The 27,855-nt window shown below is 40.3% G+C and overlaps 2 protein-coding genes across 2 annotated transcripts in view; one reads left to right on the top strand and one right to left on the bottom strand.

Annotated features, from left to right (window-relative positions):
* Positions 1–27,855, bottom strand: part of LOC139446180 (adenylate cyclase type 2-like) — a 102,423-nt gene that overhangs the window by 48,742 nt on the left and 25,826 nt on the right. Inside the window, exon 2 of the mRNA XM_071227490.1 lies at positions 3,114–3,191. The gene's annotated coding sequence lies outside the window, so the exon portion shown is untranslated. The remainder of the gene's footprint in view (positions 1–3,113; positions 3,192–27,855) is intronic.
* Positions 463–1,314, top strand: LOC139447535 (dynein heavy chain-like). Its single transcript, XM_071228942.1, has one exon. It carries the CDS (start codon positions 463–465, stop codon positions 1,312–1,314), a length of 852 nt encoding a protein of 283 aa, XP_071085043.1.

The following is a 27,855-nucleotide window of genomic DNA, read 5'->3' on the forward strand; positions in this document are numbered from 1 at the left end:
TCTTAATATAATATTTATAATTTTGTGGTTTATGCTGACAGCCCGAAATGATACAAATGAAAAGTCTGTGCATATTATACACGACAGATATATTTTCCAGAATTTAATTGCCCACAATTAAGGGGGCATATAACACACGAGTGCGAATACTGTTGTTCACTAGCCAATAATATATTAGCAAATATCGCCGTGGGCGCTTATTCGAGAGGGGCGCTTATTATGTCAAATACGGTAATATTGAAGATTTGTGCTGATTACCCCCCTGCACTGGTACCTAGATGTCCCCGAGGTGTCCATCTTGGCTGATGAGGGAGGCTGTCGCCCAGGGTACACAACTCTTCATGGTTATGCCAAAGGCTAAGATGAACATAAGATCAAAGGCTGTACTGACCTAGTACTCTGATAATTTGTGTCATGAAAACAAAACAATCTCACCACAGCAATAATGACAGTGATGAGTGAATGAGTGTTGTTTTACGACACAAAATATTCCAGCTGAATTGCTGTGGCCTGTCAGCAACTGAGTTAGGTCCAAGAACATCAGTGGTTAATACCATCAGCATCTCGACCATCAGCATCTACACCATCAGCATCTACACCATCAGCATCTCCTACACCATCAGCATCTACACCATCAGCATCTACACCATCAGCATCTACACCATCAGGATCTCCACCATAAGCATCTACACCATCAGCATCTACACCATCAGCATCTACACCATCAGCATCTCCACCATCAGCATCTACACCATCACCATCTCCTACACCATCAGCATCTACACCATCACCATCTCCTACACCATCAGCATCTCCATCATCACCATCTCCTACACCATCAGCATCTCCTACACCATCAGCATCTCCACCATCAGCATCTACACCATCAGCATCTCCACCATCAGCATCTCCACCATCAGCATCTACACCATCAGCATCTACACCATCAGCATCTCCATCATCACCATCTCCTACACCATCAGCATCTACACCATCAGCATCTACACCATCAGCATCTCCACCATCAGCATCTACACCATCAGCATCTACACCATCAGCATCTACACCATCAGCATCTCCACCATCAGCATCTCCTACACCATCAGCATCTACACCATCAGCATCTACACCATCAGCATCTCCACCATCAGCATCTCCTACACCATCAGCATCTCCACCATCAGCATCTCCACTATCAGCATCTCCACCATCAGCATCTACACCATCAGCATCTACACCATAGGCATCTCCTACACCATCAGCATCTATACCATCAGATCAGGTACAAAGAATCTGCCAGGGCTCACAGTGTGACCATCATCACAGTGGACTGTTAGATGGAGGGAGGCACGGGTAGCCCAGTCGTCTAAGGGGCTGCGATTCGCTGTGCAGAGCTGTGTCCCTTGGATACGTCAGAAACCTATGATCGTGGGTTCAAATCCTGGTTCGCCCCGATTATGTTTCTAGGTTTGTGAGCACCATTCCTGTGCTCATGGGTTTCATCGAAGTGGTAAATGTCTGAGACCTGCATCACCTTGGGCTTTCCTCCGTCATTAAGCTGACAGGCTGTGATATAACTTGAATATACTGTTAAAAGCGTCGTAAACCAGACTCAGTCACTCACTCACTTACATGGAGGTGAGGTGAGGTAAGGTGAGGCGCTATGAGGTTTAACATTGCGATTATTGCACTCATACATAGAGACATGCATGCACGTTAGTGTGTGGTTGCTTGTACTAGTCCAGACAGATGCCAATTTTTTAGGGCTAGCACATTGAGATTCCACACTGCAGTTTAACATGAATTCCCCACTCAGACACAATATACAGACTCTGAGCCGACCAGTCCTTGTTTTAGCCCCTTAATGCCGAGTGTCAGGCAGGGTAACAACAAGTACCATCTTTTAACGTCATTTGGTATGACGCAGCCGCGGATCAAACCCTGGACCTTCTGCTCTCCAGGCGGACGTGCTACAACTAGACCATGGAGGCAGTTTTCTTACATGGAACATAAAAGATTCCAAGTGATGTGTATTCCTTGACGCCATTCAAATGATGATTTAAATGATGAGGATGGTGATGATGGTTAACAATGATAAGGGGCGGTCGGGTAGCCTAGCCTGGATAAAGCATTCGCTTGTCACTCCAAAGACCCGGGTTCGATTCCCGACAAGGGTACAATGTGTGAAGCCCATTTCTGGTGTCCGCCGCCGTGATATTACTGGAATGTTGCTAAAAGCGGCGTAAAACCATACTCACTCACTCCCTAACAATGATAATGTGAAAAATGATTACAATCAGAAGCGGATCCAGGATTTTAATAATGGTGGATCCATTTGGATCATTTGTAACATCTGTTTGGGGGGTTCACCCAAGACAATACCTTTACAAACAATTAAATCAACATGTTATCATGGCAACGTCCATACAAAAAGGTCATCAAATGTAAAAACATTCTGCCACTGACAACGTAGTTACCTATATTGATGAGGTGAGGTGAAATTGGGTTTAATGTCGCATCTAAGATTATTGCATTTATATAGCGACATGCATGCACGTGTGTGTGTGTGGCTGCTTGTACTAGTCCGGACTGATGCCGATTTACAGTGCTAGCCCACTGAGATACCATGCCGCAGTTTAACATGAATACCCCACTCAGACACAGTATACTAACTCTGAGCTGACCAGTCCTTGTTTTAGCCCCTTAATGCCGAGCGCCGGACAGGGTAACAACAAGTACCATCTTTTAACGTCTTTTGGTATGACATGGCCGGGGATCGAACCCGGACCTTCCGCTCTCCGGGCGGACGCTCTACCACTAGACCACGGAGGCTGTCCCTATATTGATGAAAAAGTTGATAAGGAGGAGAGTCATTACAATAAGAATGACTGAAATAATAACAGGCATTTCAATAATAACAATGATTATGATGGGGATGAAAGTGATAATGAAAATGTCATGATGTTGATGGTAATAATCAAATGTTTAAATATTACTATTTAAAAGAAGTTAAGTACCACCCAACTCTTTCATATTACTAGATATATCGTCAGTCTGAAAATAAACCACATAACATGATTTAATTAATAACATTTTTTTCTTCATCGTTTTACCTTTTAAACTATGCCTCTTTCACTGTGCATTGTCACATTTGATAAACGGAATTTCTTGCTTCCTTTTCTGGTTCCAATCTGCCAACAAAAAAGGATTGAATTCAATTATTTTGTTCTCTTTTTCCCTAAGGGCAGTGATTGACAATCACTAGGCTGACAAGGAGCATTTCCCTAGCAACTGATTAAATATTTAGGTACCGCTATTCCACCTAATGAACCTCAATCTTAACCTTACAATTTTCAGCTGTTAAATGAATCTTTGCTCTCATTAAATAAATATAGATGTACAAGGTACACTTATTTATCAACATTAGGTTCCAGAGTGATAAATAAATGTCCCTTTCACAACAATTGAGTTTATTAAGGAACCAGGAGCACACCTGATGCACCTTTAAACCCAAAATGACTGTCTGACTATTAAGGGTAATTATTGTTATTTTCTATGGACCTGTTTACAACATATGATTTCCATTTGTAAAAATGACATGGTAGATGAGAGAAAACATTAAGAAAATGTTTTGGTTTTTTTCCTCAAAAAGTGATTGGTTTGGTTTGGTTTGTTGTTTAACGCCGCACTCAGCAATATTCCAGCTATATGACGTATAACGGCATCTGTAAAAAATCGCAATATTCCAGGTATATGACGGCATCTGTAAAAAATCGAGTCTGGACCAGACAATCCATTGATTAATATCATAAGCATCCATCCACGCAATTGGGATTGATGACATGCATCCACCAAGTCAGCGAGCCTGACCACCCGATCCCGTTAGTCGCCTTTTACGACAAGCATGGGTTGCTGAAGACCTATTCTACCCCGGATCTTCACGGGTGAGGTTCTTTTCAAAATCCTGATGATCATATTGCAGTGGTAGTTAAGATTTGTTTGTTTGTTTCATAACGCAGCACTCAGCAATATTCCACCTATATGACGGCGGTCTGTAAATAATCGAGTCTGGACCAGACAATCCACTGATTGACATCATGAGCATCGATGTACATAATTGGGATACAATGACATGCAACAACCATCACAGAAATTGTCATCCATAAATTTTTGTCTACTTTGTCATCCATCAACGCCGATCACACAATTGACGTTATGAAGCTTCAGAATCAATAAGGGGGCATGGGTGGCCCAGTCATCTAAGGCGCCGCAATTCGCTGTGCAGAGTTGTGTCCCTTGGGCACGCCAGAAACCTATGATTGCGAGTTCGAATCCCGGTTCGCCCGGATTATGTTTCTAGGTTTGTCAGCACCATACCCGTGCTCGTGGGTTTCATCGAAGTGGTAAACGTCCGAGACCTGCATCACTTCGGACTTTCCTCCCACATTAAGCTGACATGCCGCGATTTAACTGGAATACTGTTAAAAGCGGCGTTAAACCCAACTCACTCACTCACACAGAATCAATATGTTCTCAGTACTGGTACAAGTATTTACAAGTATCATGATAGACGTATATTTAATCATTGGGCTACACTGTGATAAAAACACAACACTTGTAAGAGTATGTGCATCTCTTGTCTACCAAACCTGTGAAGATACGGGGTAGAATAGGTCTTCAGCAACCCATGCTTCCTGTAAAAGGTGACAATCCATTGTGTAAGAAACGACTAACGGGATTGGTGCTTGATGATGGACTTTAATACAAACCCTTTCTAAGAAGACAAAAGGATCTGCAAGGCTGTAGTTAACTCTTTTTACCAGGGGGGGCAAATATTTGTACAAGAATCACTAGTCCCTAACTTGATTCAAATAAAACTGTTTCCTATAAAAAATCTAGGGGGGCAACTGCTACGGCACTGATCTGGATGTATCTGTATTCGACTGTTGAAAGATGAAATTTGTATGGAGGCAATTGACAAAAGCAGAAAGTGTCAAGATCATAAATTAACACATCTTTCCTCTCTGTCAATAACAGTACAGATTATAGACAGATGGTACAGATTTATAACCATGTAGATATAGACCACTTTTGCATAATTTGACATCTGCCCCCTGATTGTGTGTTGCATCAAGACGGTCCACCCATGGGAGCCCTGAGGACAAGCATAGGTCCACAGCAACCTGTGCTTGTTGTAAGAGACAACTAACTGGATCAGGTGGACTGGCATGGGGAATTGCCTGATTGCATGTCAGAGTGTCCCTATTGTGTAGATCAATGCTCACGTTGTCAATCAATTAATTGTCTGGATTTACAGACTGCCATCACACAGAATATCGCCGCATCTGTCATTCAATAACAAGCAGACTATCAAAACAGTTAAGAGAGTGTTGAAATTATCTTTTATCGATATCGATACTGCCATAACTGTCAAATACGAACAACAAACACCTCACCTTCCAGAGAATATTCTTGCACTATTGGCCAACAGGATAATGATTTTGCTGACTCCATCATAAAGTTGAGATACATAGATTATAATAATCTTTTCTGTTTCAAATATTTTATCGGCAATACAATACATGTGTTTGTCATATGGAAACATTTTGTTCCGATAAAGGAAAATTTATTGGAAACTGGAGAGTACTGAGTGATGATATTTCTATCACCAGTTGAAGCTTTCACTCCTAAATCTCTTTGTGGTTGATGAAAAATTCATAAATGATTTTGCTAAAAATGGTTATGTTCTGTTAAATCTGTTTCAGTACAAATGTTAATTGTTCATATTTTCTTAAAAAATCAAAAGAATTAGGAATATCAATCTTTCAAAGACTTTGCTAGAAATATAAAATCCTATGTTCTCAGCTATAAATGGATGTTCACTCAACAGACAGTTCACATAGACAGTGTATTTGGCATTGTATATAGATAGTACATAAAGACAGGCCATATAGACAGTTTGTGCAGACAGTTTATATGAGGGGGCACAGGTGGCCCAGTCGTCTAAGGCGCCGCGATTCGCTGTGCAGAGTTGCGTCCCTTGGGCACGTCAGAAACCTATGGTTGTGGGTTCGAATCCTGGTTCGCCCCAATTTTGTTTCTAGGTTTGTCAGCACCATACCTGTGCTTGTGGGTTTCACCGAAGTGGTAAATGTCTGAGACCTGCATCACTTCGGGCTTTCCTCCTACATTAAGCTGACACGCCGCGATATGACTGGAATACTGTTAAAAGCGGCGTTAAACCCAACTCACTCATTCACTCAGTTTATAAAAAGGATGAAGCACATCCAAGGGTTCTTGGTGAAACTTAAAACCAGCATCCGAGTGATGCAACCGAGGGCCGACCCCAGGGGAAAGTGTTTTATCTCTCCCTGCCAATAATGATGAAATCACTCCTGAATATAACAGATACTCCAGCAGCAGAAAAATACTTAAATGGAATTTTAGATGTTACGCGGACATCTATTCAACCACCTGGCATCATCACTTTGATAGGACCCGTGAAGATCCGGGGTAGAAGGGGTCTTCAGCAACCCATGCTTGCTGTAAAAGGGGACTATGTTTGTCGTAAGAGGCAACTAACGGGATCGGATGGTCAGGCTCACTGATTTGGTTGATGCATGTCATCATATCCCAATTGAATGGATCGATGTTAATGATGTAAATCCCTGTATTGTCTGGTCCAGACTCGACTATTTACAGATGCTGTCATATAGCTGGAATATTGCTGAGTGCGGCTTTAAACATCAAACTAACATTATTTGATAGTGATTCATAAACATATGCTCAAGATAAAGTCGGAATCGTCCAATCGACTCTGCTTTGGGCAGGGATTTCTTATGAATAAGGAAATGTTTTTGTCGCTTTTTTTTGACAGTTATAGATTGAAAAGATATATGACCAATCAAATATTTAGTGTGCAATGAGGGAAGTCTCATCTATAAAACAAGAAACATTTCACTGTTTTAGCCCTAATACCATACAAAATGATTCTGTCCAATTGTTTTTAATTTTAACCCCAGCAGAACCATATTAAAAGCTGGTACTTATCATGTTGAATGGCTCTCAGGATTATTATAGGAGGACTGGTTGGCTTGGAATCAGTATACTGTGTCTGAGTGGGGTATCCATGTTAAACTGCAGCATGGTATCTCAGGGTGCTAGCATTCTAAAACCAACATTAGTCAGGGCTAATACAAGCAGCCACACACACACTCACATGCATATCGCTACATGAGTGAAATATCACATGCACATCGCTACATGAGTGAAATATTCTTGAACAGGAAGAAAAATACCTATTTAACCCCATCTAGTTTTTCACAGAAATCGTTAACTTGAGATCAGAGGCCTTTGAATAGCTATAGAATGTGACACTTTTTAAAAATTTCATTCAGATCCATTTATTCTTTTAGTTTCCTCTAAAAACCTTCTTTTGTTTGTTTGTTGTTTAATGCAGCACTCAGTAATATTCAAGCTATATGCCAGTAAATACTCAAGTCTGGACCAGAGAAACAAGTGATTGCGCACTGATCTATGCAATTTGGATACGAAGATATGCATCAACCAAGTCAGCAAGCCTGACTACTTGATCCTGTTAGTCACCTCTTACGACAAGAATAGTCACCTTTTACAGCAAGAAAGGGTTGCTGAAGACCTATGCTACCCCATGTCTTCACAAGGACCCTTTTATAGTTTCAATGTTAACATTTCGGGCGTGCCCAAGGGACGCAACTCTGCACAGCAAATCATAGCGCCTTAGACAACTGGGCCACCAATGCCCCTTTCAAGCAGAATGACATTTTTTTCATTTTTATGCAAGATGATTAGAAGGGCACAGGTGATGCCCTTGAAGAATTCATGATATATGTCGGGTGCATGGGTGGCCCAGCGGTCTAAAGTGTTGCAGTTCGCTATACACAGTTGCGTCCCTTAGAGGTGCCAGAAACCAATGATCATGGGTTTGAATCCTGGTTCTCTGCGATTATGTTTGCAGTTTTGTCAGCACCATACTCATGCTTGTGGGTCTCACCAAAGTGGTATACATCTAAGACCTGTGTAGCAGGGCGTGGATTCATCCCACAGATGACATCCTTACCTTGGGGTTAACCTCTTTAGTCATGTGGACAAGGCGTCTGACCTCGGTCCGTGGTTCGAATCCCATCACGGGACTTGGACATTTTATGGCCACTACACCTGCATCACTTCTGGCATTCCTTCCACATTTAAGCTGACACACCCTGATATAACTGGAATACTGTTCAAAGCGGCGTTAAACCAAACTCACTAACTCATGATATGTATTGATTTTATGCCATATGAGATATTATGTTTAGTTGAAGGGCAAAGACATATATTACCAACAGGAATGTCGTGCAATCAATCAGACCTCTGCCACATCTGCCCTCAACTCACCTACAGACACATATCTACAGGCACAGCTGGTGTCGGTCAGCTGCAACCTGTCTGGGATGTACCTGTTCTTCAGTACATAGAGTATGTTATATATACAAGCTTTGCTTGCTGCACATTCATTCATTCATTCATTCATTCATTCATTCATTCATTCACTCACTCACTCACTCACTCACTCATATACTAACGAGAGAAAGTAACTGTTTCAAATAAAGTGGCATCTCCCAGACAAGGGAGATAACTGACTATAAAAGTCCAGTTTAAACCCTTGCTGAACTAGGCTGGAATTATGGAGTTATATTTTGGCTGGAATAACGAATCTATGCATAGCTAGTCCAATCAAAATCACATAATGAGACTGACATCTGGTTCATAACTTGTCGTACAGATTTCAATCGATTGCATGATTTGCAAAGCAACTCAACGTCAACATATATTTTCTCAACATTTCCATGTTTTCAGTCAAGGTGCTCGCATAGTCTGATGCACTTCGCGATGTAAGACCCATTTTATGACAAAATAGATCTTGATTATCGATCAGATCATCTTGACTGGGCGCCACCATTTTGCTTGAAGCAAATGAAATGATGTGAATGGTGGAATTTGAATGGTCAGTAGGAGGGGCTAGAAGGGACATAACTCGTAATAGCCACTGGTGGCGCTACGATCGAGCCCAGAAATTCAAGCAAAGTTCAGCAAGGATGGAAACTGGACTTTTACAGTCAGTTAACTCCCTAGCCTAAGGAAGATGGGGCTCCACCAGTGGGACTGTATTTGACCTTAGAGTGCATGCATGGCACAGTAATAGTTTCAAGGGTGGCAGTTATAAAGACTTCATCCACTTCATATAGCTATCCCTGTAAAGATCCAAGTTAGAATTGGTCTTCAGCAACCCATGCTTGTCGTTGAAACCCATTTCCTCTCACCTCCCTCCATCTGGTCAGTTAACCTCACTTTATCATATAATGGGTAGATTTCAAAGCAGGATAAAACCAATGTATAAAAACGGCATCGGTTGGGGGTCATTTCTGGATAAACTGACCAACACCAGGTCAGGTAGGTACACCTTTCTGGCTTCACAAACATGGCATTAACCTTGTCAACCAAGTCAGAATTAACCATAGAGGATCTGGACAAAGTACTGGGAAATTGTCACCATTATCAAACTAACAGTCTAAGATACCGATTATCAGTGTCTACCATCGATGTAGCTGAGTCAGTTTACAAGTTTAGGCAACAACTTGAGCCAAAGCTCGCTAATTACAATGTTTAAATTATTCCTGAAACAGGGTATCTACCATCCCCAAACACACTCGTGTGATAACCTCTATGTTCTGGGCCCACTTGCACAAGTTGATCTTTGGGCTAAGATGATCGTAACTCCCATACTTTAACAGAGGCTTACATCAGTCGTAGCGCTAAGATTGCTTTGTGCAAGTCTGTAGTCAGTACACAACATGTCTGAGTAAGTCAACCATTGAACCTGTTCTACTGTTCTGCATTATGGACATACTCCATCATAATACCATGGTATGATGAGGCAAGGGATGAAAGCCCACACCTTTCACTCTCAGCGCTGACGCTCTTCCACTAGACCACGGAGGCGGTCTCCACATGGTGCAATGTGGAAAGTGCTTTTTTGGTGTCCCCCGACTTCATTCTGTGTAATGTTGCTGAATGTGGAATAATATCATACTCATTCACGCATACATTCACACACCACTTATTCACACACACACCGCTCACTCAATCTAGCACCCAATCAATCATGCATTCAATCAATCATGCCCTCGGGGGGCACGGGGGCCCAGTCGTCTAAGGCGCCGCGATTCGCTGTGCAGACTTGCGTCCCATGGGCACGCCAGAAACCTATGATTGTGGGTTCGAATCCTGGCTCGCCCCGATTATGTTTCTAGGTTTGTCAGCACCATACCCGTGCTCGTGGGTTTCACCGAAATGGTAAACGTCTGAGACCTGCATCACTTCAGCTTTCCTCCCACATTAAGCTGACATGCCGTGATATAACTGGAAAACTGTTAAAAGCAGCGTTAAACCAAACTCACTCACTCACTCACTCACTCAATCTTGACAAAAATCACTTTGAATAACATTTACATGATTTTGCATGCAGAATACCCTAATCTGAAACGACTTATCAATAAAAAAACAAATCTGTTAACTATTGATTTTAATTTCTTTGTACTTGCAATGCCAAATATCAGTAGAGGTTTGGTTTAAACATATTTTATTCAACTTAACTTGACAGGGATTGGTAAACAAGTCTAACTGGCTTATGTAAATACCACCTCTTGTTACATCATCACATTTTTGTTAACATCAAAACTTTTAGGTCAAGAAACAATACAAATTTTATACTAAGAAGACCACCAACACTACAGTCATATGTGTATCAGCTTAGGCCAGGCGTTATATATTTTTCGGATTACGGACCCGCCGACTCTAATTTTTGAGAAAATAAAAAAATAAAATCAGATTTCCATTTTTTTTCCCCGCCGAAAGGAAGAGGACATGATTGCGTAGTCAGTTATTTTATTTGTTATCATAACCTTTCAATAAAAACATATGAATTTACCATTGTTAACTAGTAAAGAGATACATAATTGATCTTTGTTGATCTCGAAGCCGAACATGAATAGGCCCCCTTGACAATTGTCCGTGTTGTAAGTGATAGAATTTTTATTGTTACAAGGGGCTTTATCTTCACAAATGGTGGCCTTTTGGGCACAGAATATGTTCATAAAGTATGCCAGAGGCATTCTGTATTAAAAAAGAAGAAGCATCTTTTCCCTTCTCCAACCCTGGACTTTGGCCTGAAAATCTGTAATCCTAAAAATAAAAAAAGCCTGGCCTTAACTTATATTTATACTCAAAGTACAAACCTACAGTTTACTACGTTTATAACAAAAACGTTTATAACGAACTGACAGATATAACGAACTTATTTTTTTGTCCCGGCCATATGCTGTACATATGTTGTACATGCTTATATTGAACTATGGTTATAACGAACTATGGTTACAATGAACTATGGTTATAACGAACTGAAATCAATCCTGAATATAATCAGCATGTCATCCGTTGTGGTTTTGTTGTTATTTGTAAACAAAAAATAAACATTTATTTCAGCTACGCCACATGTGGCAATTTTCTCAATGTGTCACACAGTGGGAGATCACAATTTAATTATTTTTGACATTGCAAAAAGTCATATCAGAGAAGTGCAGTATAGAAAATTAATGAGCAGCGTTTACTTCAAGTTTCCACAAGCTCTGAATACATCTCTTACGAAAGGAAGAGGACATAATTGTAACAGTTCTGTATTTCAGTGCACAACTGTAGGAGTTTGGTGTAGACGATAACACATACATTGTCACCAGATAGTTCTCATTCTGTAGGGAGTGAGTTGGGTTTAATGCATCTTGAACAGTATTCCTGTTACATCATTGCCTGTCAGCTTAATGTGTGTGGTACGTGAAATGGGGTTTAACGAAGAAGATTATTGCACCTATAAAGCGATGTGCATGCACGTGTGTGTAGGGCTGCTTGTACTAGTTTTTATATTTTCTATAAAATCATGGTCAGACATAAGTATGTTGTGGTTTACTCTTGTTAAATTCTTGTTACCGTACAATGCTGTTTTGAGATCAAAACCCTTTATGTAGTACATAGTGCTTCTTATGTTACAGGTACTAGTACCTTAATTAACAACCTTTAATACCAACTGGATACCACTAACGTATTACTCCACAACTCTGGGAACAATAAAAAATTATTTTTTTTAAAACCCACATAAAATAAAAAAACAACTAAGTACTGAAATCCACAATTAAACTCCATTATTACTATACTGAAATGCCACTTAAACAGTCTGAGACTTTAGCCACTATTCCGAAGCCCGAGTCTAGTAAACTTTCTTCAGGTCTAGTAACATCAGCTAATACTAAACCATAAACAAAGACTAATATCTACCAAAAATATAGCCAAAATACAAAATCAGCCTAGAAGCTGCAAAATCTTTTGGCACAGACTGCTCAAAGATGAAAGTAAATACTCACGGAAATGTCCTGCATCTTAACAATCCGGCCCAAAGGCTATGAACAACTCTCATTATCTGTTCCATGAGATATTTGTAAGTGATGTATCTCGGTGTCTGTGTGTTCAACCCCACAGCTCAGCCTCTGAGCGCTAGGTCTCTGATCTACTTATTGTGTGCACATCTGGATTATAACGTGTTGATTAATCGTGTAAGCTGGTCTAGAGTAGCTTAACTTGACACTGAAATAACACATAAATCGCCAGTGTGCTGAGTCCCATGTGTTCATGTTTTATATACATTGTATGTAATATAAGGGCCAATAACATAGACATATTGTTAAATTTTTTAAAATTATTTCACGTTTAGTTTATTCTACTGGTTCAGCAATGAAGAATTTTTTTCTCTCTATTTATTTCACAAGATGACTGATCTTAATATTTTTTGTGTTTATATGATTACATACTTTACATATGAGTGAGTTTTATGCTGTATTAAATTGTATTTCTGTGTCAGCTTCATGTGGGAGAAAAGACCGAAGTGATGTAGATCCTTGACTTTTATCACTTGTGATGCTGCTGACTGATGCTGAGAAACCCAAACTGTTGGCAAAATAAAGTATACACCATGTTTGATGGTGACTAAAAATTTAAAAAGACCCAGACAAGTTATTTCATGGTTGTTTTTTGGACCTTAAGTTTGTGTCTTTTGGCGATTATTTTCAGTCAGTAACATTTTGATATTGTATGTAATTTTTTGGTCAAATTCAATTTTCAAGTATATACTTTCTTTTGCCTGGCAGATAATCAGTAGTTCAAACCCTTGATTATCGGATTCTGGCATGACAAAGGGATGCAACTCTGTGTAGCACATTTCTATGCTTAAGATAACTGTTCATCCAAGCCCATATGCTTTTTGTTTACTAATTTCCATTTCTTTAATTGGTGTTTCACATTGTCTATTCAATTATTAATACAAGATTTATATCTCAAGATACAAGAATCGGAGCTATATTGATATCTCAGGACATGTCTCGGAAGTGAGAGATATATTTAGCTGACAGATACTGGCAAAAATATAACCAAGCTGTCGAAAACTATATTCTTGACTTTATTAGTTCAAAAAACATTACGACATTCAATTTCTGCTTTTTCGTTTTTCTTGCATCTAACAACATGACGTGCATCATACGTAATTGCTTCCTGGTTTTAGCAATCTTGAAGATAATCAGAATGTCATCCGTTGTGGTTTTGTTGGTATTTGTAAACAAAAAATAACCATTTGTTACAACTCCGCCACATGTGGCAATTTTCTCAATGTGTCACACAGTGGGAGATCACAATTCAATTATTTTTGACATTGCAAAAAGTCATATCAGAGAAGTGCAGTATAGAAAATTAATGAGCAGTGTTTACTTCAAGTTTCCACAAGCTCCGAATACATCTCTTACAAAAGAAAGAGGACATGATTGTAACAGTTCTGTATTTCAGTGCACAACTGTAGGAGTTTGGTGTAAACGATAACACATACATTGTCACCAGATAGTTCTCAGTTTGGAGGGAGTGAGTGAGTTGGGTTTAATGCATCTTTGAACAGATTCCAGTTACATCAATGCCTGTCAGCTTAATGTGTGTGGTGAAATGGGGTTTAACGAAGAAGATTATTGCACTTACATATCGATGTGCATGCACGTGTGTGTGTGGCTGCTTGTACTAGTCCGGACTGATGTTGATTTATAGTGCTAGCCCACTGAAATACCATGTCACAGTTTAACATGGCTACCCCACTCAGACACAGTATACTGACTCTGAGCCGACCAGTCCTTGTTTTAACCCCTTAATGATGAGCACCAGACAGGGTAACAACAAGTACCATCTTTTAACATCTTTTGGTATGATGCGGCTGGGGATTGAACCCCGGACCTTCCGCTAGACCACGGAGGCGGTCTGCTTAATGTGGGAGGAAAGCCCGAAGTGATGCAGGTTTCTGGCGCGCCCAATGGACGCAACTCTGCACAGCGAATTGTGGCGCCTTAGACGACTGTGACATTCATGGACCTACTCAGTTTAGAATTTGTTTCATGAAATTTCATTCAACGGGTGATGTCTAAATATTTGAGGGTGTGCATTAATCACACAGAGCTATTTTTCTGACAGTTTAAGATTATTGTTTTGCATCACTGTAAATTTCTTGTGAAAAGTATTTGGTTCCTTGCTGAGACATATGATATTATTAGTATGCTAACACAGAAAAAGAGATGACTGTATCAATTTTTCTTCATATGTTTGGAGGATATGGTATCGCAGGACTACAACCTGTGATCATAGGTTCCTGGTGTGCCCAAAGGGACACAACTCTGCACAATGAATTGCAGTGCTTATATCCTGTGCCCCAGGATAAGGTATTTAGTTAATATGAGGAATCCCCACAGGAAGACAAGCAAGGGGCACTGGGACCTATTCTCCCCAGGAATCCACACAAGGAGACAAGAATGGGTACTGGGGATCTATTCTGCCCAGGAATCCACACAGGGAGACAAGAATAGGTACTGGGGATCTATTCTGCCAAGGAATCCACACAGGGAGACAAGAATGGGTACTGAGGACCTTTTCTGCCAAGGAATCCACACAGGGAGACAAGAATGGGTACTGGGGATCTAATCTGCCCAGGAATCCACACAGGGTGACAAGAATGGGTACTGAGGAACTATTTTGCCCAGGAATCCCCAAAGGGAGACAAGCATGGGGTAATGTTGGGATTCAAACTCTGAAACTGACCATGACAGCAAACACACTATCTACTGCATGTTCTATAGAAAATGAACAGCTGGCTCCAGTCCATATCACACAAATACACGTATGTTACAGCATACCAAACTGATCAGAATTACAGTCAGTTTCAAAATGTATTCTTTTTCTCACAAAAAGCCCCATTTAATCACGCAAGTACAAGCAATGCAAACTGTAACACAAAGGCATTATTCACAAGCAAGCAACTGCAAGAAACCATTACAGTCACCCTGTCTGGTCAGGGCAACGTGAAAAGCCAATCGTTTGTCTGACCTACATACAACTTGTTGCAGGACCATAAGGAGAAATCAAATATTAAACCTGATTGGCTATTCTGGCTTCAAGATTACCTACTTCAGGCAACCTCGAGACCATCTGATGTATTTTACATGAAGGAGTGGCATTCTACACAACTGATAACATGCCCTATATTTTGAATAGCCAAAGTTTAATTGTTTCTTGTACATATGTTTACACAGTTTTGTAATTGTTTGTTAAATTCATTTGATTAATTTCGCATCTTTTGTTTATTTGCATATATTTTGCTTCTATACTCAACAACAAAAGTTTCTGTGACACCAATATTTTAGTGTATTTTAACAAGTAAAGTTTGGTTTTCAATATTGTAGTACATGTATGGAATCAAGTCACAAAAACACAACTGCTCCAGAAAAGCATGCGTTCCATGCAAAAATTGACTTTTATGCAAGCCCCATGCATTTCACTACCCAAGAATGGGTATAAAAACGTGTGTTAACAGGATTCCATATGCATTGTTTAGCATCATGCTGACAACAATCACTCAGAAAAACAACAAAATTACGCAATTATTCAACATTACAAAATGCCACGCCTGTCCGAAAATGAGTGTCTGCGAGCCATTGGTATGCTTGAAGCAGGATCGAGTCAACGTGATGTTGCAAGACAATTTAACGTCCACAGAAACACCATTTGGTGTTTATGGCAACGTTGGCAACAGAAGAATGCAGTCAGAGACCATCCTCAGAGTGGCAGGCTACTCGTAACCAATAATCGACAAGACAACTGGATTCGAACAACACACCTATGAAATTGATTCCAGCCAGCAACAGTGACTGCAAGAAGAATCCCTGGCCTTCGACTAAGATCTTCACAAACCGTACGTCGTCGCCTCAGATGTGCAGGGATTGTTGCCAGAAGACCCACCAGACGTCCCATTTTGACAGGAAACCCCCGTCAAGCACGTCTACAGTGGTGCAGACAGCATCTACGCTGGACAGCCATGCAGTGGGGACAAGTTCTATTCACTGACGAGTCTCGTTTTCACCTCAGCCACAGCGATGGATGGATTAGAGTATACCGACGTCGAGGTGAACGTTATGTCAATCATTGTCTCATTGAAGAAGATCGGTTCGGCGGCGGCAGCGTTATGGTATGGGGTAGGATTACAGCAAGACAGAGGACCCGTTTGATAGTGGTAGAGGGATATCTCAATGGACAGTGCTACTGCGACGAGATCATCGGCTCTGTTGTTCTACCGTTTTTGCGCCGTCAAGGCCCAGGCATAACCTTTCAACATGACAATGCCCGTCCTCATATTGCTTGACTTGTTCAGGATTCTCTTCAACAAAACAACGTGAATGCCATCCCCTCGCCGGCTTGCTCCCCTGATCTCTCACCAATCGAGCACATGTGGGATGAGATGGATCTGTGCCTTCGACGTCAAACACGTGTTCCACAGACACTCCAGGAACTTCGAAACATGCTCCAGCAGATATGGACAGATATCCCACAGGACGCCTGGTCCATTCCATGCGACAAAGATGTGTTGCTTGCATCGCAACCAGAAGTGGACACACACGCTATTGATTTGTAAATTGACATTTGGGCATGTTCTTGTTTTTTATGAAATCATGAATTTTCTGAAGTCAGTATGGCAAATTAAACCATTTGAACACTTACAGGAGTCTTTTATCTGTTGCAAACCAAAATTGTTTCAGATTTGGTAAAAAACATAACTTTGCATTAAATCTTATTCAATGTCACAGTAACTTTTGTTGTTCAGTATATATCACGTGGCATTCTTCAAGTCATCTTTGATCTCAGGATATACTCGTTCTGGGTTTGAATCCAACGTTTACCCTGAATGTCATCTCATTACATCTTCCCGAGGCAAGGGTGTAAACTGACTATAAAAGTCCAGTTTCTAGCCTTGCCGAACTATGCTGGAATTTCCAGGCACGATCGTAGCCCCAATCAGATTCCATCTCTTATATTAAGTGCATTTGCTTCAATAAAATGGCGGAACCCAGTCACCATGATTTGATCGATTATCAAGATCCATAATGTAATAAAACACATCTTACCATGTGAGGTGCTTTAAATCACATGAGCACCTTGATTATAAACATGTCCAGTTGAGAGTACACATGCTTTGAAAATCCTGCATTCGACCGAAATCTGCACGTTGAAATCCGTGTTCTTTACGAATGCGATTTTGATTGGACGAAGCAAGGACTTGTTAGTCCAGCCAAAATGGAACTCCGGAATACCATCCTAGTTTGGCAAGAGTGGAAACTTGACTTTTATAGTCAGTTAATGCCCTTGCCTCAAGAAGATGTCTTATTACAACTCAGATCTTTTCAATACCTCTTTGTGTGAAGGCTAACAACGGCTTCACTAGAGAGGATGTCAAGTGAACTTTTGAATCATTAAACTTTATAAAGCCATTGAGCCTCAAGGCTCCAAGGTTTTGGCACAAGTGAGTGAAGCATTCTAAAAAATGAACTTAAACAGTCAGTTTCAAATGTAAATAAAAAAGGCTGAACCACTCTTTAGTGGATATTCATACACCCTGTCTCTGCCATGGCATCTACACACAAAAATGTACCATCAAATGAATATTTGTATTCTGTGTGAATTTATTTTCGTTTAGAAAAGGTGGGGAAGAAATGAAGCTGAATCATTTTTAAAAAACTGACATCTGATTGGCTCTAGCATCCATGCATCCTTCATTTGGTTGTTTTTTGTGACCTTTGATGAAGGTGTTGTCAGATCTTCACACAGAGAGGTATCCGTCCAGAGTAAAAGATGTGATTTTAAAGGAATGGTCATGGAACTCTATGTCAAGTTGAATTGACCACCAGTAATTGATGCATAGACAAACCCTCACTCACTCATGGAAACTAATACTGTGTAAGCAATATAAAGATAGTTTAAATTCTTATATAAGATAGCTACGCAATAAATCGTAACCAACAATGAAGAACGAAGCATGGTTTATTCCATGATAAATTGTTATATTATGGCGTCATTTCTGGAGATTCGAACATGCGCTCACATCTTGATGACGTATGTCCGGGGGTTATTTCTGAGAAGGAAGTGTCTAGTGAGTTGTTCGCTGTAGATGTGGCTTAGCAACGTAGATAAACACAATGTTCAAACAATCGCATCCAAAAGTGAAAGATATATGAGTGAGTGAATATGGTTTAATGCAGCTTTTAGCAATATTCCAGCAATATCACAGCGGAGGACACCAGAAATGGGCTTCACATATTGTACCCATGTCGGGAATCGAACCCGGGTCAACGGCGTGACAAGCGAACGCTTTAACCACTAGGCTACCCAACCGCCCTGAAAGATATATGACAATCGGTATTAAGAGAAAAGGTAATCGCCATGAGGATTGTGGGAATATGCGGGAAATACCAAACTTAACCCACTTATTCATAAAATGGACTTGTCCGACATTGCCAAGGTTTGATTCTATTTAGGGAGGGCATCATTATTAAGACATTAAGGTAACTATTTTCTAAGCTTTACATTCGATCAACATCCTTAAAGAGGCTGTATATAATGTTGATATCTCATGTAAGAAATAAATTACTCTTGGTCATTATTTATCGCACAAAAAACAACTCCCACTCATCGTTTATTTCTTAATTAAACCCTCTTACAAATAAAAACATTGTAAGAATGGATTATGGACATGAGGTACCTAGTAAAAGAAACATTTTCAATTCATAAAATATTTAGTATAATGTTTCTAGATAGCTATTCATGAAGCCATTTTGAGATAGAAGTGAAACCTTTTAGATATTAAAACTGTTTCTGCGTTATAAAAATATAAAATCCAAAATTAAGAAATAATATTTCTAAATATATAAATATCATGTAAATCTTGTGTAGTTGTGAATAGCAAAAATAAAACATTTAAACCTCTGAAATCAATGCACATACAACATTCCTACTCGAACAGTCATCCAGTGCTTATAACACTCCTGTCCTATTGCTTATAAATCCAAAACAATATCAGCATTCCAGAGAAAGCTTTACCAAAACAATCATAACCAATGATAGGATCAAGGAAGATTAGACCAGCGGACATATTTCCATATTCTCTACACAAAGCATAAGGCAGCACAGAGGGTTCCGTTTAATTAAATTAATTATACATAGCCAATTCCTGCTATCAGAGCGCCAAAGACTGGACTTGAGTCGGTACTCCAGGAGGATAAATCTCAGCTGATGTCTCCCTGACTAGCATTCTGATGATGCCATCAACGCTGTTTGCAAAGGTCAGCAGTCCAAACTGACCAGACAAAGGACTTACTTAGGATGAATATTCTGTAGTAGCGTTTACTCAAAGACCATGGAAGAGCTTGTAGCAAATATTGGAAAATAATTCCAATCAGAATCAAATCATGTCTTGTATTTGATGTATTAAATTGCCAGACAAAAGAAAGTATATGCCTATTTTGATGATGGCTAAGAATAAAAAAAACCCCAAGAAATGGTGTTTCGATGGTGACGTATTTGATATGGGTAACATAGCTGTATTTTTTACCTGTTTCTGCGACTTTTTAGTAAAGCCAGGAAGGTTTCGACAATATTTGACCTTTTTTTGTCAAATCCAATCATCAGGTGTATACTTTTTTTCTGTTTTTACAGTAGTATAGTCGGGAAGGTAATTTAAGGTGCCGACGTTTACTACAATATCTGAAAAACTATCGGAACTACTCCAGTCAAAGTTGGTAGGAGATTATTAAACAGTCATACATAACGGGAATCATTCACACACGAATATGGTGTTAGCGTTGGGCGTCTCAACGTGAGTGATTCCCGTGCACCCTTTCGAGTTGAGTTGATTGGTTCAACTGTGTCATATGGCCCTGTGACGCAGGGGTAGCATTATGCAGATGGCTGTTACAATGAATGCTCGTTCCACCCTCGACGAACAGGTCTGGTTGTTGATGAAATATAGTGATAGCTAAATAGACAGATTTTTTATTCATGCACCGATTGTCTTTAAATGTAATATCCAGTTATGTATGACTGTTTAATAGTCTCATACCAACTTTGACTGGTGAGTGAGTGAGTATGGTTTTACGCTGCTTTTAGCAATATTCCAGCAATATCACGGCGGGGGACACCAGAAATGGGCTTCACACATTGTACCCATGTCGGGAATCGAACCCGGGTCAACGGCGTGACAAGCGAACGCTTTAACCACTAGGCTACACGACGGCCCCCAACTTTGACTGGAGTAGGTCCGATAGGGTTTCACGTATTGTAGTAAACGTCGGTACCTTAAATTACCTTCCAGACTATAGTTAGAACAATGTTTTGATTGCAGTGAGCAATGTTATGTAATCACCACAACTGCTGTTAAGGTAATGGGTGCAGTAGTACAAAACAACCTTAGCTACGACTGTTGTAAGTCCATGTTAAGGTATGGGAGTTACGATCACCTTAGCGCTAAGGTCGACTACTCTGGACATTTTCACCATGTGAGTGAGCAGCAGTTTGCTTATGATTATACAAGTATTTGACAATGTTGCTGGACAAAATGTTGGCATTCATGGTTGGTGACTGCCATAATGGTTTGTCAACTTGTGTGAATAAATGTGACCACACTTAGGGTGAGAACTGTTGCCAAGGTGTAGGTACTTGATGTGATCAGTCTGAGCTGTTCGTGAGTGAGTTTGTGAGTGAGTTCATGAGTGAGTTTGTGGGTTTGTGAGTTCATGAGTGCGTTTGTGGGGTCGTGAGTTCATGAGTGATTGAGTTAATGAGTGAGTGAGTTAGTGAGTTTGTGGGTTCGTGAGTTCATGAGTGAGTGAGTGAGTTTGTGGGGTCGTGAGTTCATGAGTGATTGAGTTAATGAGTGAGTGAGTTAGTGAGTTTTTGGGGTCGTGAGTTCATGAGTGATTGAGTTAATGAGTGAGTGACTTAAATGAGTGAGTGTGTTCATGAGTTCATGAGTGAGTGTATCACGATGAGTCAGCTTAATGTGGGATGAAAGCCCAAAGTGATGCAGGTCTCAGATGTTTACCACTTCGGTGAAACCCATGAGCACGGGAATGGTGCTGACAAACCTAGAAACATAATCGGTGTGAACTGGGACTCAAACACACAATCATAGGTTTAGGAGAGACCAAGGGACTCAACTCTGGACAGCAAACTGTGGCGCCTTAAACGACTGGGCCATGTGTGCCCCCCACATGAAGCACATGTGAGAAGTACATTATTGGGAGCTTTGTAATATGATATTTGACTTTGTTTACAGACTAAATGCAGTAAAGCTGACCACTATAAACTCTGATAGCAGGAAGCTAGCAAGGGATGCCCACATTTTTCACATTAATTTCAAGATATGCAGCATTTATTGATGAGTGGCTATGGCTTTACGCCACTTTTAGCAATATTCCAGCAATATCACGGCGGAGACACCAGAAATAGGCTTCACACATTGTACCCATGTCGGAAATAGAACCCGGGTCTTCGGCGTGACGAGCAAACACTTTAACCACTAGGCTACCCGACCGCCACTAGGCTACCCAACAGCCCCCAGTGAACAGTGAAAATACACCCCCCACTATGACAAATCATTAACAGTTTAACTGAATGATCACATGACAATAACAAGCGGCTTATAACAGAAAATTATTGTATGAAACAGATTCAAAGAATGAGATCTGAAATAAATTATACATGTTTAAGTTATTGTTATAACATATTAAAAAGAAAATGAAGTCCTTCTTACCCATGACTTAGTATGATGTCTGACAGTATTATAATTATGATGACACAAGCATCAGTCATCTCGGTAGGAAATGACTCTCACACCTATTGCCAGATTACTTCCTGTTGATGTGTACAGCCATCGTGTAAGATGTCATAACGTGGTTACAACAATGTATTGGATCCCGAGAAGTGTGTGGTACTGGTAGGATGTGGATGTTTGTCACTATTAGAGCTAGGGAGGCTCCAGATGTCCCCCTCCTCTCACTCCGAGACTCACCCCTCCTCTCACCCCCTCCCAGACTCATCCCCTCCTCTCACCCCCTCCCAGACTCACCCCTCACCTCACCCCCTCCAAGACTCACCCTTCACCTCACCCCTTCCGAGACTCACCCCCTCTTCTCACCCCCTCTGAGACTCACTCCTCCTCTCACCCCCTTCGAGACTCACCCCTCCTCTCACCCCTCCCAGACTCACCCCTCCTCTCACCCCTTCCGAGACTCACCCCTCCTCACCCCCTCCGAGACACACCCCTCCTCTCACCCCCTCTGAGACTCACTCCTCCTCTCACCCCCTTCTCTCACCCCCTTCGAGACTCACCCCTCCTCTCACCCCATCTTCTCACCCCATCCGAGACTCACCCTCCTCTCACCCCCTTCGAGACTCACCCTTCCTCTCACCCCTGCAACCCCCTCCTCTTACCCCCTCCCAACATACATAGCATATTGATGATCATGTTTTGTTTGCTCATCAATATTCAAGCTATTTGACAGCCACCTGTTAATATTGATCTTGACCAGACAATCAAGTGGTTGATATCATGAGCACCATCCCATACCATTGGGTCATGATAACCACTATCAGCCAAGTCACTAAACTAACCATCCATACATTTTGACACTCCTTATGACCAGCATGGGTAGCTGATTACCCAGAATCCCCAAGGGTGTCATCAGGATTAACAGGATCTTGCATACCTACAACTCAACAGAGCCTCCTTCCACAAAGTGATCACAGCGCTACCGTTCCCGTAATTCAATATTAATTCATGGGCGTTAAAATCGCCTTAGCACTAAGATCGCATTGTGGAACGGGGACCACTATTTCAATACTTCAAGATTCAACGTAGAGAAAGCCCACTGAAACAGTTGCCCTATGGGAGAAACACTTGCTCTACACAATGAAACTGTTTTTGAATTTGGTCCAAGAGATGCTCACGTCATCATTTTCTGAGCTTTGTGGACTAGCCCTGGATAATATCTGCTTGTCAGGGCTGTCTGCAGGGTTTAGTATTACAAATATAATAGAGATGAGCTTATTTCATCCCTAGTGTCATAACTCACTATAACTGATAGTAGCTGGACGCAGATCCCTTTCATCTGCAACATGTTTATGATTTATCATTATTAGTCATGAATGGATGAGATAAAACTCGTTACAGACCTTCTTTGACCAGTCCATGAATAGAAATCATCTGGTTATAAAACAACTAAATGAAATTTCTAATTTGAAAACTATTTCTGCTTGTGAAGATATTTTCAAATAAATCAATTGCTACAAAGAGCAGAAGTATACAAAAGAATCCTATGTAATTCTTCAAGGGCAAAGGGTTTTGAGGGTTTGATAGGAAAACATGGCAAACCTCTACCGAATGTAATGTCTTGTCTCCATGAGACAAAAGTGAACTTTTTAGGAAGTGGGTGGGTGAGGTGAAATGGGGATTAACGTCGCGTCCAAGATTGCACTTATAGAGCGACGTGCATGCAGGTGTGTGTGTGGCTGCTTGTACTAGTCCGGCCTGATGCCGATTTGTAGTGCTAGCCCACTGAGATACCATGCCGCAGTTTAACATGAATACCCCACTCAGACACAGTATACTGACTCCGAGCCGACCAGTCCTTGTTTTAGCCCCTTAATGCTGAGTGCCAGACAGGGTAACAACAAGTACCATCTTTTAACGTCTTTTGGTATGATGCGGTTAGGGACGAACCCTGGATCGAACCCTGGACCTTCCCCTCTCCGGGCGGAATCTCTACCACATGACCACGGAAGGCGTTTTTTAAGTAGGTGGGTGAGTGAGTTGGGTTTAAGGCCGCTCTGAACAATATTCTGTTACAAATAAATTTTCGTTGTGTTCATTGTAATTCCTGCATTCTGATTACCTGAATTGGTCATGTGTTATTGCATTCATTTCCCAATGAATATAAAAAATTAACCCAGGCCCCACGAAGCGAACTACTTTTATTTCAACAGAATGTCAGGGAATCCCAAAATTACAGTTGAGGGAATTCCCTTTCTGCTCATGTGTATCGTCTAGGCGCACAAACCTAGCAACATAATTGGGGCGAACCGAGATTGGAACCCACGATCATAGGTTTCTGGCGTGCTCAAGGGACGCAACTCTGCACAGCAAATATGTATAAAATATCAACAGCAATAGTTGTGTACACTGGGGACAGGTCAGATATAAAATGTGTGGTTTGAATGCTTCACTCACTTATACAGAGAATTTAGAAAGATCACCTTTGTCCTCAGATCTTTATGGGGCGGTCAGGTAGCCTAGTAGTTAAAGTGTTTGATTGTCACGCCAACGACCCAGGTTCGATTCCCGACATGGGTACAATGTGTGAAGCCCATTTCTGGTGTCCCCGCCGTGATATTGCTGGAATATTGCTAGAGCAGCATAAAACCATACTCACTCACTCACTCAGATGTTCTTGAAGAGAGGTATAACCAATCTGATTTTAAGGAGACTGCTAAACAAAATCTCACTTTCTATGGATTAAGATCCTTAAAATGAGCTCACAGAAATAATTTGTATATCCATTTATATCTGACATGAATCTAGAATAGATTATTGAGATTCCAATTATACTAAGAAAAGAATTTCCCACAATTAGGGTCCGAAGGGCAATGACTACAATTTCATAATCCTTTAGATGTATGATTGGCACTCTCAGAACTATATAAGACACTTTGTTTAAATTTGGCGAATTTTGATCCTCACATGAAGTGGAGGCCTAACATGATATTTATTGATCTGAGACAGATGGCAGACAGAAGTCTTCAGACACCCAAGGTTGGACTTAAATTATGACACAGGGAGCAGCCGTTGTCCATGCCAAACCGGATGGTAAAAATAGTTCATAATTTGGAACTAAATCTAACTTATATCATGCACCAAAGGGCTTCCAGGCCACAATCCTTATAGTATTTATATATGACATCTAATAATAGGTTAAATAGTGGTGAGTCGAAAACAAGGTGCTTTTTGGAGTAAAAACAGCATTATTACTTCATACCTGTGCAGTCTCTTTTAATAATACTGTCTGGGTAGTTAGTATTAAAAAGTTTGATTTGAACAGATTTAAAGAGCAGTGATATTGATGAAAAATGTACTGATAAAAACATTTAAGGATGTTTTGGTAGCCCAGTGTTCTCTCATTTGTTAGTCCATGTATTCTCCAATCTCATTCTAAACAGATCATAGTTCTTGCTATCGCTGAACAAATATCTGAGGACATCCCATTATGGGTCACATCAGAACGACCTTTCATTCGACCAATCAAAGCGTCGCTTACCAGATCACAAAAGTGACAGTAGGAATGTGATTTCTAATCATGCAACCTTGAAAACGTTAACACGGGATATTCCGAACAACAGTTACGTCCCGTACGGCTGATTCCGTCAAAATTATCGTCTATCTTTCGCTTCTGTGGGATAAACATTTGAACGGAGGAGGTACGTTGGAAGCACTGCCATACAATCACAACCATATATAAGATAATCCAGAATGTTTGTTTGTTCAGATTTTAAAATTTTAATCAAGAACTGTGTCAACATATATTTCAAGCGTAGTCTGAAATGAAAGTCGCCAGTTTGAAACGAGTGCCGTCAAGCTTGAAAAAAAGCTGCTTTCTAATTGGCTGATGTCGATTTCTGGTTAGTTGTTCAGTGGTCGGTCAAAGTTCGAGAAAGGTCGTTCTGACGTGACCCGTAATGGGATGTCCTCAGATCTTTGTTTAGCGACAGTGAGAACTTAGATCTGATTTTAATGAGATTGATGTATTCTCTCATTTGTGAGTTCATGTTTAACTACTTTGTTTAGGCTGCAAATATCCTTAAACATGCCCATGTGAATTTAAGCAATAACACATATTCTCAGTCTTGTGGAATAAAAATAACAATTCTTTTTCGATAATCATAAAACATCTCCTTTAAAAGCAACGTCCATTGTACGATTCCGACTTTATTATATTTGTTTGCTTGTTGTTCAACGCTACTTTCAGCAATATTCCAGCTGAATATTATTTTTTTTTTCCAATATTCGTATGTAAATACTTTTACGATTGTGGTCCAACCTAGTATGTATCTTGAAATTTCAAATTATTAACTTGAAATCTCAACATAGCATCTTGAAATTTCAAGTTAGTATCTTGAAATTTCACGAAAAAAAGAAAAAGACAAATAGCACTAAAAGGTTTTCATGTGTGTCTGTAGATGTACAAGTCCAAATATGGCCTACCACTACATATGACATATGACAATTCAGTGTAATCAGAAATAGCTATGAAAAATGGTTTCTATCATTTCTAGAATGACAAACATCCTCAAAATTTTGTACCCATGTCAGGAATTGAACCCGGGTCTTCGGCTTGACGAGCGAGCGCTTTAACCACAAGGCTACCTGACCCCAAGAATGTATTTGAAGACATGCGTAATAAATGAAATTTGAAACATGTCATTTTCCCCAATGTATATATGTGAAAAAATGGTAAATAAAATTCATCAAGACGTTTTTAAAAGTGGTAAAGCTATAATCAATTATATAATTTTCATTTTGTTTAGCTCTATTTGATATAGAAGAACAAATGCACAAACATTTATTTCAAAATAATGTGCAGTGAGTTCACAAAATGACTCTGCAAGCACAAGACAATTGTAAAAATAGATATTAGATATACCGTATTCGACGTAATAAGCGCCCACAGCGATATTTGCTAATATATTGGCTAGTGAACAATCCCAATTCGCACCCCTTGATCAATGTACAAAAGACTTATTTATTCACATATAATACACACTTGTGTGTTATATGCCCCCTTAATTATGGGCAATTAAATTCTGGAAAAATATATCTGTCACATATAAACATTTCAAGCTGTCAGCATAAACCATAAAATTTATCTTTCAACTCTGTTTTTTCACCAAAATAATATTCTAATAAGAGCCCCCTATTTCTAATTTTGAGAGTGCCCTGGACGCTTATTACTACATTTTAGATAGTTGAATGAAGATGCTACTACAATTCATCCTTATCAATCAAGCAGTGGCATTGCACCAGCCAGAGTTACCATGCCCCAGTAACCATCTGGTCAGTGCTTGTTATCAGCTGTTTTATCAGTACCGGAGGACATAGAGTGACTCACTCGAAATGCTTGCCAATCTGTGCTGTTAGATTTACGATATATCCTGATTGGCTTCAAATCCTTTGATAGTTTACAAATCAACATATACATCTTCCCAAGGTAATGGGTACAATGTGTGAAGCCCATTTGTGGTGTCCCCCGCCGTGATATTGCTGGAATATTGCTA

The sequence above is a fragment of the Haliotis cracherodii genome, unplaced genomic scaffold, assembly GCF_022045235.1.
Source record: "Haliotis cracherodii isolate W230 unplaced genomic scaffold, xgHalCrac1.p SCAF_10, whole genome shotgun sequence".
Classification (NCBI taxonomy): Eukaryota; Metazoa; Mollusca; class Gastropoda; order Lepetellida; family Haliotidae; genus Haliotis; species Haliotis cracherodii.

Coding starts and splice junctions, on each gene's coding strand:
- LOC139447535 (XM_071228942.1), top strand. CDS start 463: ATGAGTGTTGTTTTACGACACAAAATATTCCAGCTGAATTGCTGTGGC.